At 53.0% G+C, this 15,934-nt stretch overlaps 7 protein-coding genes and 1 non-coding gene across 8 annotated transcripts; 2 read left to right on the plus strand and 6 right to left on the minus strand.

Annotated features, from left to right (window-relative positions):
* Positions 1-295: 295 nt before the first annotated feature.
* Positions 296-1,056, minus strand: APUU_10479A (putative secreted glycosyl hydrolase; the record flags this gene model as incomplete). The annotated part of the gene is made up of 2 exons (XM_041701251.1): positions 296-838; positions 889-1,056. 2 exons carry the CDS (start codon positions 1,054-1,056, stop codon positions 296-298), a joined length of 711 nt encoding a protein of 236 aa, XP_041549845.1.
* Positions 1,057-1,349: 293 nt separating this feature from the next.
* Positions 1,350-3,005, minus strand: APUU_10480A (cytochrome P450; the record flags this gene model as incomplete). The annotated part of the gene is made up of 3 exons (XM_041701263.1): positions 1,350-2,548; positions 2,600-2,854; positions 2,903-3,005. The coding sequence occupies 3 exons, from the start codon at positions 3,003-3,005 to the stop codon at positions 1,350-1,352; spliced, it is 1,557 nt and encodes a 518-aa protein (XP_041549846.1).
* Positions 3,006-3,284: 279 nt separating this feature from the next.
* APUU_t10001A lies at positions 3,285-3,372 on the minus strand. Its single transcript has one exon. It is a non-coding gene; the product is annotated as a tRNA-Pro (tRNA).
* A 721-nt stretch (positions 3,373-4,093) lies between these two features.
* Positions 4,094-5,707, minus strand: APUU_10481A (glycoside hydrolase family 43 protein; the record flags this gene model as incomplete). Its single annotated transcript, XM_041701274.1, has 1 exon — positions 4,094-5,707. The coding sequence occupies one exon, from the start codon at positions 5,705-5,707 to the stop codon at positions 4,094-4,096; it is 1,614 nt and encodes a 537-aa protein (XP_041549847.1).
* Positions 5,708-7,115: 1,408 nt separating this feature from the next.
* On the plus strand, positions 7,116-9,602 carry APUU_10483S (HET domain protein; the record flags this gene model as incomplete). Its single annotated transcript, XM_041701285.1, has 1 exon — positions 7,116-9,602. One exon carries the CDS (start codon positions 7,116-7,118, stop codon positions 9,600-9,602), a length of 2,487 nt encoding a protein of 828 aa, XP_041549848.1.
* A 43-nt stretch (positions 9,603-9,645) lies between these two features.
* Positions 9,646-11,813, minus strand: APUU_10482A (uncharacterized protein; the record flags this gene model as incomplete). The annotated part of the gene is made up of 5 exons (XM_041701296.1): positions 9,646-10,077; positions 10,127-10,274; positions 10,323-10,776; positions 10,825-11,324; positions 11,368-11,813. 5 exons carry the CDS (start codon positions 11,811-11,813, stop codon positions 9,646-9,648), a joined length of 1,980 nt encoding a protein of 659 aa, XP_041549849.1.
* Positions 11,814-12,857: 1,044 nt separating this feature from the next.
* APUU_10484S (uncharacterized protein) lies at positions 12,858-14,282 on the plus strand (the record flags this gene model as incomplete). The annotated part of the gene is made up of 5 exons (XM_041701307.1): positions 12,858-13,002; positions 13,053-13,078; positions 13,124-13,160; positions 13,206-13,291; positions 13,353-14,282. 5 exons carry the CDS (start codon positions 12,858-12,860, stop codon positions 14,280-14,282), a joined length of 1,224 nt encoding a protein of 407 aa, XP_041549850.1.
* A 199-nt stretch (positions 14,283-14,481) lies between these two features.
* On the minus strand, positions 14,482-15,699 carry APUU_10485A (wax synthase family protein; the record flags this gene model as incomplete). Its single annotated transcript, XM_041701318.1, has 1 exon — positions 14,482-15,699. The coding sequence occupies one exon, from the start codon at positions 15,697-15,699 to the stop codon at positions 14,482-14,484; it is 1,218 nt and encodes a 405-aa protein (XP_041549851.1).
* Positions 15,700-15,934: the final 235 nt, after the last annotated feature.

Consider the following 15,934-nt stretch of genomic DNA (forward strand, 5'->3'; position numbering starts at 1 on the left):
CCCTGAGGGCCCAGCAGCAGCCGAGAAGTAGCCGAGACGACATCCATGCTTATTTTTGCCACCTGTCGTTGTAACGTGGATTAATTATTGGCTGGTGATTGAAGGCTTGTACGGAGATTCTTGGGTGGCTTAAGACGCTTTGTTCTAGACACAGCCAGAATATGCCGTATTGAGAACAGACCTGGGCAGCAACAGTTAACTACTTGGTAACCGTTTATTCATAATAGGCCATGGCAAATAACTAACAATGCATGGACAACGACAACTACACCTACCACACAGATACAGACTTAAATCACAATCCCAAAGCAAACCTCTTCAAGTCTTCCCTCCTCCCCAAAAACACATCCCCCTCCCCCCCACTCCCACTCATCGCCGCATACTGCCAGAACATCGCCTCATCCCAACCAACAGGCAACTCACCCATCTCATCCGCCCAATTCGCCAGCCAAAGCGGATGCGTCTCGCCAAAGGAGGTATCATTCCCGGCACACTTCCCCCACCACTGCGCAGACAGAAACAGCAGCGGCGGTCGACCGGTGGCTTCTTTATAAGTGTGCGAGAAATCCGCCATCCAGTCTGTGATTTCGCCCGCTTCCATCCCGTGGCATAGCTTTCCGGCGATGTTTCCTTCCATCTCCAGGACGCCCGGGAGGGTCTGCCCGTCTGCAGTCCAGTTCCCGCCATTGTTCAGGAAGAACGTGGCCTGGTCAGCGCCGCTGCTGGATGCCGCCTTTGCGAAGTGGATTGCGCCGTGGAAGATCCCTGGGGCGTTTGTTAGGGCGTTTTCCCTTTGGGAGGGATATCGTGGGTTTTTGTAGCTGCTTCCCTCTGTTGCCTGTATCTTGGTTAGAATAGAGCTAGAGGAGTCGTAGAGCGTATGCTCGCCTTCACAAAGACAAACTCCACGCCGTCTGTGACGGCATTCTTCCAGTTCACGGGCAAATGGATCTCGAACAGGTCGATTCCCCGAGTGCCATTCACAGGCAGAGGGGTGGCTCCGGAAGACAGCGATGGGAAGGCTGAGAACAGCCACCAGGGCGAAGCGATGCGCATTATTGTTTTTATCGTTCGTTTCTTGTCCGTTTCTTATTTTTTATTTATTTTTGACGATCAGAGAAGATCTTAAGATCAAAGATCGAGATCGCTGGTGAGATTTGCGCCGAGACCCCTTTTTTCTCCGACAGTGGGGAATTGGCTGGAACTGCGCTAGGACAGGTCCAAAACTATTTTAAAACATTTCGGCCGGCATATTCTATGCTTGTATTGTTGATCCCCATTGATTTCGTGAGGTGCTGTTACTTTTGTATCTGTTTGCAATGAGCGAAAGGACTTAGGGTTACTACATATCAATCATCCCTCGCCAACCTCGCCTGTTGAAATACTTCTTCGACCAGTCTCGCTCGCTCCGGTGAACGCGGCACAACCTCAAAATCAAACCTCTCCGGCTGGACATTAAACCCTGCAGTATAATCATACAGCGGAGGGGGTATTTCCCTCCCACTGGCATCCCTCTTACAGCGCAAACTCATCGCCCACGCAATCCTCGCCGTCAGGATATTCAACGACCGCTCAGCAATACTCTGCCCGGGACAGATCCTCCTCCCGAATCCGAAACACGAGTAATTCTGCATATTCGGGAACTTGGTTAATGGCTCCTGGTATGTCGGAAATCCAGGCTCAAGCCACCGCTCAGGACGGAAGGTCTCGGGGTCAGGATACAACTCGGTGTCTCGGTGGATAGCCCACTGGTTCGCGTGGAAGACTGTTCCCTTGGGAAAGACATGGCCATTGTAAGCGTCGTCTTGGATCAGTTGGTGTGGGACATTCCCGGCCGTAACTGGTCTCCATCTGAGGACTTCCTTGATGACGGCGCGGACGGTGGGGAGATTCGGGATATCGCTGAATTCAGGAATCCTGTCGCCGACTTGCTGGTCGAGTTCGGATTGCATCTTCACCTGCCATTCAGGGTGGTGCACCATGGCCAGGCAGAACGACATCATGGCCGCGGCCGTTGTGCCACTTCCTGCTTCGAAGAGGGTTCCGATCACGTAGGCTGCCTCGTCGTCGGCGAGGGCATAAGCCTGTTTATTATCCAAGAATGTCTTGGTGAATGAGCTAGTCGTCCTGCTTCCCCTCTGGATATCATCGCGAACGTCCTGCTGCAGTTTCCGGAATAGACTCAACTCCTCCGCATGCAATTCCGCAGCCTCCCGTTTAAACGGAGCCAGAACCGACGGAAGAATATTCAACACAGGAAACGAGTCAACAAGATACGCCCCTGGCGACGCGACTCGTTCCACGGTTTTGCCCACCCCAATGATCCGTTTAAAGTCCGGCTCGTCGCCAGTCTCGATCCAGCGCCCGAAGCCAATCCGGTAGACGACGCTGGATGCGTACAGCTCGAACCATTTTTCGTACGCAGTGGGGTAGTTCAGGAGCGAGCGAAGCAGTCTTTTCGATTCATAGTCCTGAACTGGCTCGTAGCTGCTTGCGGCCGTGTTTGTCGTGAGCTGGTGCATTAGCTTTCGTCCCTTACGCCAGAGATCTGTCATGGGCCATAAGCATGGGAAGCAAAATGGGAAGGAAGAGAGATTACCGTTATACGGAAGAAAAAGAGGCCTCAGATTGTGCGAAAGCAACCCCGACGCAAAGGGCAGATACTCCCTGGATGAGTACAGCGACCCTCGCTCTCTCAGCAAGGCATTAGCGATCTTCTCTGTCGAGAGGACAACGTGTTTGCGCCCGGCGAGATCGAGTTGGAAGATGGGACCGTATCTATCGGCCCATTCTTTGAATTTGAGCCACGAGTGCTTTGGCGGGATGTCGGGGAGGTTGCCTAGGATTGGTTTGCCTGACAAATATCAGCTACCGACTAGACCGTTCAAGAGGTGTAGTATACCTGGTGGGCCTGGAATGGGGGTTCCAGATTGGAGATTTGTATCCTTGCTTCTCTTCCATAGTAACACTGCGACTAGAAGTGGAAGTAGGTAGACGTATATCATGGTGAGGAGTATTAGAGAGATGGTGAAGAGAGACCATTTATCGACAGTTGTGTATCACCACTCAACAGCCCCATGAAGTAAGCAGACTCCTCCATGTTCTTAATTGGGGGCATTAACTGATCGCCTTACCCCGCGATGCCCCACGATACGCACCGAAAGACATTGTGGAAATGTGGAGGGGTGTCAGACCATCATACAATGCCAGCATGTCTGCATTTCAGTCGGATCATGGATGTCAAGAAAGGAAATAAATAAAAAGAATGTACAAAAGAAAGGACGGGCCCGAACCGTGGTTCGAACACGGGGCCTCTCGCATTTTAGATTTGGTGAACCCAAAGCGAGAATCATACCACTAGACCATCCGGGCCGACGTTGCAAATTTCATACCTCCTCCTTTGTCAAAGACTTTAGAGACACAGCGCTATGAAAAAAAGCCTGACTGCTATGTGAGGCAATAATGTGTCTCGATTACATGTATTCCATCCAAAAAGCTTTACGAATGTTGCAACCAAAATGCAATTCAATTGGAAAAGCATGATTTATTGACCTCTTTTTTTTTTCTTTTTTAAATTACGAACATCAGACCTTGATTGAAAACAGTACAGCGAGTACGGCAGTAAGGCTTGCCCCCAGCTGGCGCCATCCTGGTGGTAGCACAAGCATAATTCTGACTCGTGCAGCCTCTTTCTCTGTCATTCATGTTGTATTAAAAACCGTTCATTCTCGTGCATTAAAGCTGACTGATATCTGTGAGATGCCTCGTTTCTAGCTAGCACCTATAGAAGAGTCTCAACACATAATCCGATACGATCGCCACTATTAACAAATTGCCCGACGACTACTGAGTTGATCCATACCAATATAACAATTCCCCCAAGATAGCCTCATGTGCAGTCGATGGAAACCCCAGTCTTCGAATCCATTATAACATCATTTACCGTTGTATGTGCGTCAAGATTTTCCTACTCTTGTCACCAAGGACAAAGGCATTCATCGATTCCTATAGGTACCGATTTTCAAAGCTTCATGGTAGAATTCCATGCTAATCGTACCTATGTGTGACTGGGGCAACAGGGCTTAAACTAACTTCATACCTCATATCGATCCGCGGTGTCCTGCACTGGTCTATACACAAAAGAATCAAATTTCGCTGGCAGAGCTGTCCCATTCACGTCCGAGCAGGCCATGCCGACAAACGCCCCAGTGAAGCTCCCATGGGCCTGGTGGCCACCACACTCGTCCGACAGAATCGACGCATCAAATACGGGGCCCACTGCCTGGAGCTCTCCGTCTCCCAGTGCATAAAAGAATTGCAGCGTGAGTCCACCCCTGATACTCAATGCCAGTCTAACCTTCCCTTCATTCGGAATTTGAACTGGATCAGGGAACGGCGTATCGAGCTTTCCTTCCGGGTATGATGCTTCAGAGCGAAGGATATTGATCTCCCGCTGGCCGTCTGCATCTGCTGTCACTGCCAGGTAGAAGAAGTTGTACCTGCAGTAGTATGCGACAAGACCGGCGAACTGCCTCTCATCAGAAGGCGTATAGTCAACGACAGTCTCCGCATCGTATGAGAAATGCGTCTGCCGCCGGGCAACAAGCGCCTGCTCGAACCAAGACCCAATCGACTCACGGCCTATCAGCGAGAGACTCCCATCTTCAATAGAAAAGATGCGCTCTGGCTCAGGCGTACGCAGCCACTGAAAGTCCTTATGCAGGGCATCGGTGAAAGTATACCTCTGCTCAGCCCAGTACTCCCCTTCACGGCGAGTCCCAGGGACATCAACATACAACGACGGCACCGGCCCATCCTTCACCCACAACCAGCCCTCATCATCCCAATACACCTCCTGAATAGACGTCTCCCGTCCCAGCACACACCGTCTCCCCTGCCCAACCGGCCTCCCCATCAAATGCACCAGATACGCCTTTCCATCCTCCGTCTCCACCAAATCCCCATGCCCCGCCCGCTGCAGCGCCGCAAACGGCGCATCCTTCGAACTCAGGATATGCTTCACAGGATGCGTCTCATACGGACCCCAGATACTCCTCGCCCTCGCAAGCGTACAAGCATGCTGATACGCGGTGCCCCCCTCCGCCGTGAGCAGATAGTACCACCCACCCCGTTTATAAAGATGCGGCCCCTCCACCAGATCCAGCTCCGTGCCTTTAAACACATTCCTCCTCTCCCCAACCAGTTTCCCAGCCCTCGGATCGAATTCCTGCAGCGCGATTCCGGCGAACGCGCGCGGCCGCCGCCGGTGGTCCCACAGCATATTCACAAACCACTTCCTCCCGTCCTCATCGTGGAATAAACTCGGGTCGAACCCGGACGAGTTGACATGGATTGGATCCGACCAGGGCCCTGTAATCTCTGGAGCCGTGACGATATAATTATGCGAATCCTTAAACGAGCCGTCCTTGCGCGTGACGTATGTGTAAACGAGCCAGAACTGGGTTCCGTCGTGCGAGAGGCAGGGCGCCCAGACGCCGCAGCTGTCTGGGGCGCCGCGCATGTCGAGTTGGCTTGCTCGTGAGAGGGGGCGCGCGATTAGATCCCAGTTTGCGAGGTCGGTGGAGTGGTGGATTTGGACGCCTGGGTACCATTCGAAGGTGGATGTTGCGATGTAGTAGGAGGATTTGACGCGCAGGATGGAGGGGTCGGCGTTGAAGCCTGGGAGGATGGGGTTGCGTACTGGCATGTTGAACAATGGGGATTGAGTATAGAAGATGAATATTGGAATTTAATTGAATTGAAATGAATAATATGAAGATTGGAATTGGAATTGGGGTTGAATTGTGGTGAGGGTTGGTGTTTATAAGGCGGGGCTGCTCCAAGACGGTTATTTGCATTAGCCTAAATTCGCTTGGTTTAGGATATATTAAAGATATTTTCTATCTACAATAGTAAGTTACTAGATTATTATAGAGTTATTAACATGTTGCAGGATTCCTTGAATAAGGCGGCGCATCACCGTCATACACAGGCACTGTACTCGAAGGATGTGCTTGACGATGTTTTCGTTTTGACGAAGATGTCCTGGTCGGCTTTGACAAGAGATGACAGGTTGAGGCTGGAAAGAAGGTTAGGCGTGTTTGAATGGATATGGTACGCACGTCGAGACAAGGCCCTCAACGGATGGTGGATAGTCCAGGGTTTAGGGCAGGAAGCTGCACGTCCAACAGCGTTTCAATGCTAATTGTCGAACTGAAGAGTTGGCCATCGAACGCTGCAGGATCTCGAGTTATATTAACTTGGAGATATGCACGATAATGCTGAGACCAGCAGTGATTCCAGAGAAGGCAGGACAACCTCAATAGATCCATACTTTTGCTCTTTCAAAGGAGTTATCACGTAGCTGAGAAGATGACGCCTGATGTACCGACACGGCGCAGTGATTCCAGGTTTGCCCTTCAGCAGTCAGTACACCAGACGTAGATGGATACTGAATCTGCATACTCGTATACCCAGGTGGTCGAGGGTAGCACTGTAGCTGAACGGCATAAGGGGGATGAGTATGAGTATTTACCTGCAAGCCCAGCAGCGACCAAGACGATCTGCAGTACATGGGGAAGGGCATTTTACCATTCAATCTAACTGGACACGATTCGCCAGCAGTGCCACTAAAGAACATGAGGCTAAAGTGTCTCGAGGCTCGACAGATGATTGGACAGGATTAAACAGCCAAAAACACTAATGTCTGTTGGGAATAGTTCGCCGTGGAGAGACTGGACAGACCGAAGGGCTCAGCAGGACGCAGCACTTTCCCTGGCAAGTCTTTGAATCAATCCAGTGCAGAGACCGAGGACTACTGACTGAGCGATTTGGACTGTCGAAGTAAATACAGACGTGGGCTGAGCGTGGTGCACTTTAGGCTAGACAGTACCACTCAGCTGGTTATCCAGATTCAGTATCGCTTCTCCATCGATTAATGTAATTCCAATTCCAGTCCAATCAGGCAGCTATGCAGTACTAAGCACGAATACGAGCCCGTGCACGTCCCACTCTTACGGTAGTCGACTTCCAGCTGAGACTTGACATGCACCCTTTTATATAACTGACACCTCCCTCATCCCCTTTCCAAAGTACAGAGTACCGGAAGATACACGATGCCAGGCTTCAACGCCCTCACAAAGGACCATGTCTCCGCAATCCTGGACCAGAACAGCTTCTACCCAGTTGACAAATTCGCCCTGCTCCCCATCGAAATGCGATTCCAGTCATTCGCTGAAACAGGCTCCGCCGGCGATGTGCACTGGAATAACAGCTCGGAAACAACGGCCGCCCTGGAGAAATGGTGTCGCGATGCGTTCGCGCTGATCAAGCCTCCTGGTGGGAGTGGGGATGGCTTGGATGCACACTTCGACAGCCTGGATGCCCACCTTGCAACGCTGATGCTGTGTAGTTTCCAGACGTATAAGCAGGCCATGAGCAAGAGTGAGATTGTTGATCGGGCTTGTGCGCTGCTTGCTAGACTTCCCTCGGATCCACCGGAACTGCCATTCGCGTATGGAGGGCCATGGCCTGCTGAGTATTTTGAGACACCACTACAGCCTGGCCAGGCCGGCCAGGCCGACGAGAGCAAGTCTCAGTATAAGTGGGCAGCCCTCACGGTACTCTCGAAACCGAGCACGAACAGCATCCGGCTCGCCCTGTTCCTGGTAATGGACCGCAGCGTCCCAATTAGCTTCACAAGCCAGTATTCAGACACGATAGCCAGTCTCCTGGACACGGCAACGCGACTGCTGGACGGAAGTCCAAATGAGGAGGACGCACAGGCCTGGTTCGTCATTCAGGCCTTTCTATGGGCAGCGTGGCAGCACACCGTGATGCTGCAGCTGTGGTACGACGGGAGCAAGCAGATGGACGGATACCGGTTCGACAGACACAACGATATGATAGCGAAGCAGATTCCGTCCGTGATGCCTGGACGGCAGACGATTGAAAGGTCACGCCCGGGCTATATGTGCAAGTGGGCGTTTGAGCTTCTCCGGTCCGATCTGAGCTGTGTGCCGCAGGATTTCAGGGCGTTCCACGACATCTACCAAAGCCGGTTTGGGGACCGTGGCCCTAGATGCAACCTTGTTTCTCCTGGAGGTGGTTCGAATAGAATCTGCGATGGCAAAGCACCTGGAAACTGCCAGAGATTCGAGTCCGAGGGCGTCCAGATCCAGGGCGCGCACGACTTCAGCTGCCCTAGCCCTGATTTCCCCTGCCACTTGCTGACCTGGGACGAGCAGTCCTATCTCAGCATAACCGGTGGAAAAGCACGAGCCATATCCCTCGAAGACACCGACGACAGTCACATCCGATATACCCCCGTCACCAAGGATACCATGGCAGTCTCCCACGTCTGGAGCCACGGCCAAGGCGGCCGGCCAGAGACCGGCTTCAACAGCTGTCTGCACCGCCGATACAGCGCTCTCGCGAAAACACTCCACTGCACATCGTACTGGATGGACTCGCCCTGCGTGCCAACCGACCGCACCCTCCGCACCGAATGTCTCGGCCAAATCAACTCCATCTTCGAGACCAGCAAAGTCACCCTCCTCGCCGACCGCGACATCATGGAAATCCCCATCCACCCACACACCCTGCAAGCCTCCGAAGCAGTCCTGACTGCACTCTCCGTCTGCGACTGGAACGTGCGCGCCTGGACGCTCCTCGAGGGCATGCGCGGACGCGCAAAACTGCATATCCTCTGCAGGGACAACCACGTCATCTCGCTCGTCGATATCCTCAACGACGTTCTATCCCAGAGCTGTCTCTCCCTCATCCCGCCCTGTCTCGCCGTGCAGCACTACACGCCTACCCAGCGCACCTTCGACCTCATCTCCGGCGCCGACGCCGCAGAACCCGTATCCATCGAGCAAGCAACCTGCCTCCTGAACCACCGCCACGCGACCAAGGACCGCGACGTGCCCATGATCTGGGCGCTGGTGGCCGGCTCCGCAACAGTCATCAAAGCCGCGGATGAATTCTGGGCAGCGAAGGTAGGGGAGCCGCTTGCGACGGGGTTTCTGGTCTCGGGTTCTCCGCGGATTAAAGCGAGGGGGATGGGATGGGCGCCTGCGCGTCCGAATCTTCTCCCTCCGACGGCGACGGATGAGGGGAAGCAGTATCCGGCGTATGATGGGCAGAATAGTATCCAGGGGATGATTACGAAGGAGGGATTCAGGGCTGAATGGCTTGGTGCTGTGTTGAGGCGGCGGGGGAGGGGGCTTCCGGCGTGGATGTTTAGTGTTTACAGCTTTGCGCAGGAGGATAGTGAACTACATGAGTACTTCCATGTGTATAATAAAGGCGGGAGTGATAGGATGGACATGAAGACGCGGCGGGAGGTTGGGTCGGTTGTGGCGCCGCTGTTTAAGAGCTTTCGCTGGGTTGCGCTGTTGATGCCGTGTCTGAGAGATCGGGGGACGAATGGAGCAGTCGCTCCTCCTATGCCGTTTGAATACCAGGGCGAGTCTGAGAGCCCCGTGGTGGTTGTTGTGGCTTCGAATAACCAGCAGGAGTGGGAGTGGCAGTTTATATACGAGTGGGAGAGAGACTGCCAGCTGCCTGAGTTTGGAGTGGCGCAGTTTCTCCTTGTTTAACTACTGTACACTTCTATAATTAAATACTATTATCAGCATATTATTAGTATACAGGACAAAGCCTCCCATTATTATTCCACGACACAGGCAACGGATCAGTCGTCTGCACCTCCCAATCCTCCGCGCCCACAGCCGTCAGCGCATAGAACAGTCCCGAGGGGTCGTACTTCTGCTTCAACCTATAAAGGCTGGGATAATTGCTCCCATAGAACGCCTGCTGCAGATCCGGCTCAATCAAGTCCGCCTCGCTCATATAGGCACCCGAGTCCGGCGCAATGGTCCGCAAATTGTCCATCCACCGCGTCACGAATGTGGACGTGTTGTAGACGGTGGACCAGCTTGCGTCTGCGGTCCATTGCCCGCCGACGATGATGTGGGCGAGGGCGTCGCGCCAGGCGGGCAGGACGGCGTTGTTGGTTGGTGGTGTCATGGCGATTCCGGTGCCTGAGATGTGGAATCCGGCGATGAAGAGGCCCTATTCAGTTAGCATGATTCAGGTAACTGGAGAATATTGCTTCTGGTACATTTTTTATGGCATCCTGGTGGGCCGCGAACAGGCTGGCTCGAGAGGTGTCCTCTGTGAATATACTCCGCGGTATCAGACGCGAGGCCGTCTTGACCATTGCCGAGCCGGTGAATTCCTGTGGGAAGGCGGCAACCCAGACATCGTGGCTGGGTTATTAGCGAGACTCTCGTATAGTTATAGAAGGTGATTCATACTAGTTGTCAGCGTGGTTGTACCACGGGGTGTAAGTGATATTCTGACTATCGAGCACGTCGAACCACGGGGCAAGCAGTTTCTTGGTCTGGGCGACTGTCATATTCGGGGCAATGAATGAGTGCATACGGAAGTAGTAGTCTGTTGACCCAGCGTAGTCGGTACCGATCAGGATAGAGGAGGCACCGACGTAGTAGTAGCCGTAAGAGCCGGCGTCGACGAAGCGCTGGAAGTTGTCCAGGTATGCGGAGACACCGGTCCAGAAGGCATCAGCGTTGGGGCAGTCGTTGATTGTGAAGTTGAAAGTGACAGAGGTCGTCTGGATCTGGGGGTGAGCGATGACAGTCAATGAAGTGACGACGCCGATGGTGCTGCCTCCTCCTCCACGCAGCATCCAGAAGACATCGGGGTTCTTGGTGGCCGATGCGGTGATGAAGCGGCCATTGGCGAGGACGACTATCTCTATTAGTATATTGTATATTATTCAACTGGATAGGAACATACCCTCCATAGACAAGACCTGGTCCGCAGCCAACCCATACATACTAGACAAGGGCGAATGGCCACCACCAGCAGTGAAGCCTCCTCCCAGACCAACAGTGACAGCCTCACCACCAACGGTTGTGACGTGGTTTTCTTTTGCAAACTCATTGGCCTCCCAGACCTGGGTACCTGCGCCGAACTTGATCGCAGGGCCGACATAGCCATTGTCAGCGCGGTACTCGGGGTAGAACTTCTTATCCTTGAGCCAGTGAGTCCAGATAGACAGGGCATCCTTGCCAGCAGCCTTGCCGTTGAAGTCATGGCCTGTATTCTTGACAACCAGACGCAGGTTCAGGCTGCGAGCGAAGTTGACAGCCAGCTGGATCTGGGCCACGTTGGTGACGTTCACAACGTAAGAAGGATAACCACCCATCTTGCAGGTGTCGGTATAGTTGGATCCAGGAGGCATGCAAGTGCGCCCTTCAAAGAGAGGAAGCATGATAGAGGTCGGGTCTCCCATACTACAGAAAATTAGCTAGGCAGCTTATTAGAACAGTAACGTACTGAAGATCCGAGGTGGACCATTGCGCAGTGATCTCGTCGCACTTCTGCGCGTCATACTCAGGCCAGTCAGGATAGCATGCAGCAGCGAGCGGCGCGGCCTTGATCAGACGTCGTCCAAGGAGGAGATCGAAGATCTCCCAGACCAAGTTGCTCGGCCACAGCCAGTCGCCTGGTATGGTCTTGCAGCTGCGCCGGCTTCGCTTTGAAACAGCCGAGTCGGTCTGTGCGTCCCCGAATTTGAACAGATCGGACACCGACTTGTTCTGGATGGCCGCCTCCACTTCGGCCAAGACATCGTCTGTCAATTGCAGCGACTCTCCGGGGAAGTGGGTGTCTGAGGGGGTACCAGTGGCTGCAGCGACCTTCAAGGACGGGGCTGCGAGCTCTGCGGTGGCAGCTGCGGCCAATGCCAGGGTGGCGAGGGCAGAAGAAAGCAGGTTCTTCATCTCTAGGATGTACTCACGCCTCTGCTAATTACAATGCGCCAGGAGTCGCCCGGTTGACGTCGGTTCTTGGATGACCGTGGCAGCAGGATGCAACAGCGGGAGAGGCCTACTCAAATACTTACGAGTGTGGGCCGGAGATGAAGCCTGCCACTTTACTAGTAGTTCTGCTAATTAAATTAGTAGGGGGAAATGAGAATGGCGTGGTCAAGCTGGCGTGGTAACGGCGCACGCACTATTGCGGCCGGCACTTTATATCCCGTGGCGACCAGACTCAGTCAAGCAGAAGCGAGCAGGCAGTCGGAAGAATGCACCGAGCCCTGGAAAGGCCGGAATAGGTGCAGTGGACCAATCTGTGCATGACTCGAGCAAGCGATGCGCTAACAGCTGGTGAGGCACCGGACTGAAACTAGGGCTGCATTGCCTTTGCCCAACTCTCGGGTTAATATACGCAGCCAATAATGCCGTTCCTCTCGTATATTCCAGGCAGGCTTACCCATATCCAAAGTCCAGTGAGTTCTGGACCTGAAATGATAGGACCTGCGGGCCAGCCGGTAAATAGACACTGTAAGCCGAGCAGCCCCGGCTATTAATCTCATTTAATATATTTGGCCCTGGATGAAACCAAGTCCTCTCCGGGAAACCCGATCTTGAGTGCTCCAGTAAGCAGTAAGCCAGTCCTGGTCCTGGTCTGCGTGTCCGGCAGACAGGGTTCGCAGTCTCCTGCAGAACAGATGCAAAGTGCAAAACATCCCTGTTATTTAATCCGTTTTAGAAGAGAAACTCCGTCCTGCAGCTCTAGCCAGGCCAAGGACCAGCTCGTCCAGATGAGGACACTGCAGCATAAAAGAGCCAGAATCCTGCAAACTCTGATTCCTGGGGCCAAATCTGAGAACGAACCATCACAGGCACGATACCACGTATAAATACTACCATAAGTACTACTATAAATACTGCAGTGTATCTGTTGTGAGCACGAACACGATCTCCTCGCCTCGTTCTCTGATCTGCAACGCTGATCATGTCTATGCCGTGAACCGGATCGCCATGGACTCATCGACTTCGGAGGGTCTGCCCCACGATAACTTGCAGGCGCAGGCGATCGGCCTGATCTTCGGCTTTCCTGCCGCTGCGACGGTCGTGGTGCTGCTGCGTGTGTATATCCGGGTCTGGATGCGCTCGTTTGCTGCTGGTATGCCATCTCAACTGTACAAGTGAACATGAACATCGCTAATATAGTAGATGACTGGGTTATTTGCGCTGCACTGGTAGGACCATTCATCGTACAGCTGGCTGGTATTTATAATTATTAGGCGCTGTACTGGGCAGAGACCGTCACTTCATACTACAGTACGAAACTCCCCTATATCAATGAACATGGCTGATAAAAAACAGCAATCAAACTACAATACATCGGGTACCACGTCTGGGATATCCCAAAAGACTACAACGCCAGCCTCGCAGCCAAATACTCCTACGCAGTAAGCATCCCCTTGTTCCTTAGATCAGCACTCACCCACTCACAACCACTCCCATCTCTAGACAGAACTCCTGTACAACCCCATCCTCGCCCTAATCAAAGCCTCCATCCTGCTCTTCCTCCTCCGCCTCACCGGCCAGAAAGTCGCCGTCCGCCGCACAATATGGGGCCTCATGGTGCTTAACGCCGTAGCGGCGGTGGCTACGTTTCTAGTTACCGTCTTCAACTGCGTCCCCGTCGCGTCGCACTGGAATCCAGATGCGTATCCGGATAAGAAGTGCGTCAACTTTGCAGACTTTGTCACGGGCACGGCGTCGGTGGCTATCTTTACGGATTTTCTCGTACTGCTACTTCCGACGTGGATTGTGTATAATCTGCATATTGCGAGAAAGCAGAAGATTATGCTTGTTGGGATTTTGTCGTTTGGTTTGATGTACTCCCACTCCACCAACCAACACTACAAAGAAGATTGGAATGCTAATGAGAATGGATTTGGTAGAACCGTCCTAGCAGGAATAATCCGCGTCATCCTGCTCGACAAATTCGACCGCAACATCCCCCCCGACTCCAGCTACAGCGTGCTCTTCTGCATCTCCACAATCGAAGTCGGACTCGCCTTTGTAGCTGCCTGCGCGCCGGCCCTGAAGCCCGTCTTCGTGCGGCTCGTCCCGAAACTATTCAGCACGACTAGTCGCAGTGGGAGGTATAACCGGGGTGCTGGGGGTGCACCTTATGAGTATGGGTACGGGTATGATCTTGACCATGTGTCGAGGTCGCGCAAGACACAAGGGGGGAATACGACGTCTGTGCTGGGTGGGGATGAGGAAGGGGGTGGTTCTGCGGCGTATGGGAGTAAGGCAGGATCGAAAAGGAAGAATGGGATTATGATGACGACCGAGACTGAAGTCAAATGGGATGATTCGCCGGGGACGGTGAATGACAGGACGGTGAATGATAGTAGTACAGAGAGTCTGGTGCAGCCGCGGAGGTAGATGTCTTTCTCTCATAGACTTGATTTAACGTATACTGCCCTGAAACACTGCTAGTTGGTTAATAACCTGTCCAAGCCTGCCTCTGTCGGATATAATAATCTTGTAGGCTGTTGGCAACTATACATTTAGGGTTGAACAGCCAGTACCAGAGAGCAAGGAGTTATAGTCTGCGTATACAATAATAAAGATCCAAAGCAGATCAAGCACTCAACGCTTCAAGGACACAATAAACCTTTGGATACTGCCACTTGGGCACACTCCAAAACATGAACCCAAACACCCAGATATACCCAATAACCCTCCCAAACAAACTCCCCTGCACGCTCTTAACCCAATCCTCCCTTCCAGTCCTCTTCATTCCAGCCCTAACAACCCCCAAAACAACAACCTCCCCCATCCCAACCCCAAAATTCAAACAAAACCACCAAACATCACCCCCCCACGCACAATCCCCCAATCTCCACGAAACAACCGCATGCGAAACGCCCGAGAGAAAGAAAATCGCAAAAATCACAATCAATTTATCCATCACCGACCCCGCCCGCAACCCCAGAATCCGCCGCGACACAATCTCGCCGTAGTTCGTGTACGTGCGCCGGATGATCTGGTGCCAGAATCTGCCCCAGAACCGACGCATGCTCCACGCTGCACTTAACGGGCCGAAGATTGGTGGCCATTCGGATGGGGTGTCGAAGCGACACAGTGAGACGGCGATGAGCGAGAGCGCGGCGTGGGAGCCGTCGAGCATCGCTACGGCGGAGAATGTCCACCACGCGACGAAGGCGCTGCGCAGGAGGGTTTCGCGGAGGGTGACAGCCTCATATATATCCTGCGCTTGAAATGATGGCAGGAGACGCCGGAAGTAGACTTGATGCAGGGGGTCGAATTCATTCATCCCGATGGGCATGAATGCAGCAGGGAAGATGTATGTTTTGATATAAAAGTACAGGCCGGCATATATGACCACCTTTGCGAGACGGATAACCGTGAATGCGCGTAGTCCTGATGGTATCGCCGGTTTACGGCTTTTGAGGATACATTCGTGGGGTGTCCCCAGGAGACGTGGGTTATTCCAGAGCTTTATGCCCTTGTGGAATTTGGGATGGATGTGTGGTGCGAGTTTGGACCAGCGGGCTAGGTACTCTCCGTCTTGGTATAGATGGTCATTCTCGACGAAGAGGAGGGATGTGGAGTGGCCGATCCAGATGCAGAGGAGGAGGCCCCAGAGACTGTTGAGATCGCCTGGCCACCATTCCGACAGGTAGAATGAGATGCCGGCTGGGATGTAGAGTATTGGCGATAGAATGAGTCTGCGAGGATTAGGGATATTGGCTAGGTGGAAGAAGGCAGCAACGGAGAGGAAGAATGTTGCGATGGATGCCGTGACTGGCAGTATGACTTGAGAAAGTGCAGACATGACTGCGTGGCAGATTGTAAGAGCTGAGATGATCTTGGGAAGGGAATCAGCCTGTTTATGTACCTAAAATGGCCCCATGGACCTCAAGGGGCTGCCCCCACGACAGTGGGTCGGGGTCATATAGGGCTATTCAAGGCAGGATCCATTCTCAGCTTCCCACTTTAAACAGTGGTGGCTATGTTCAACTAGTCTTGGTGCTTATTACGTATATAGTGACTACTGATAGCGAGCATGA

This window comes from Aspergillus puulaauensis, chromosome 1 (assembly GCF_016861865.1).
Source record: "Aspergillus puulaauensis MK2 DNA, chromosome 1, nearly complete sequence".
Lineage (NCBI taxonomy): Eukaryota > Fungi > Ascomycota > Eurotiomycetes > Eurotiales > Aspergillaceae > Aspergillus > Aspergillus puulaauensis.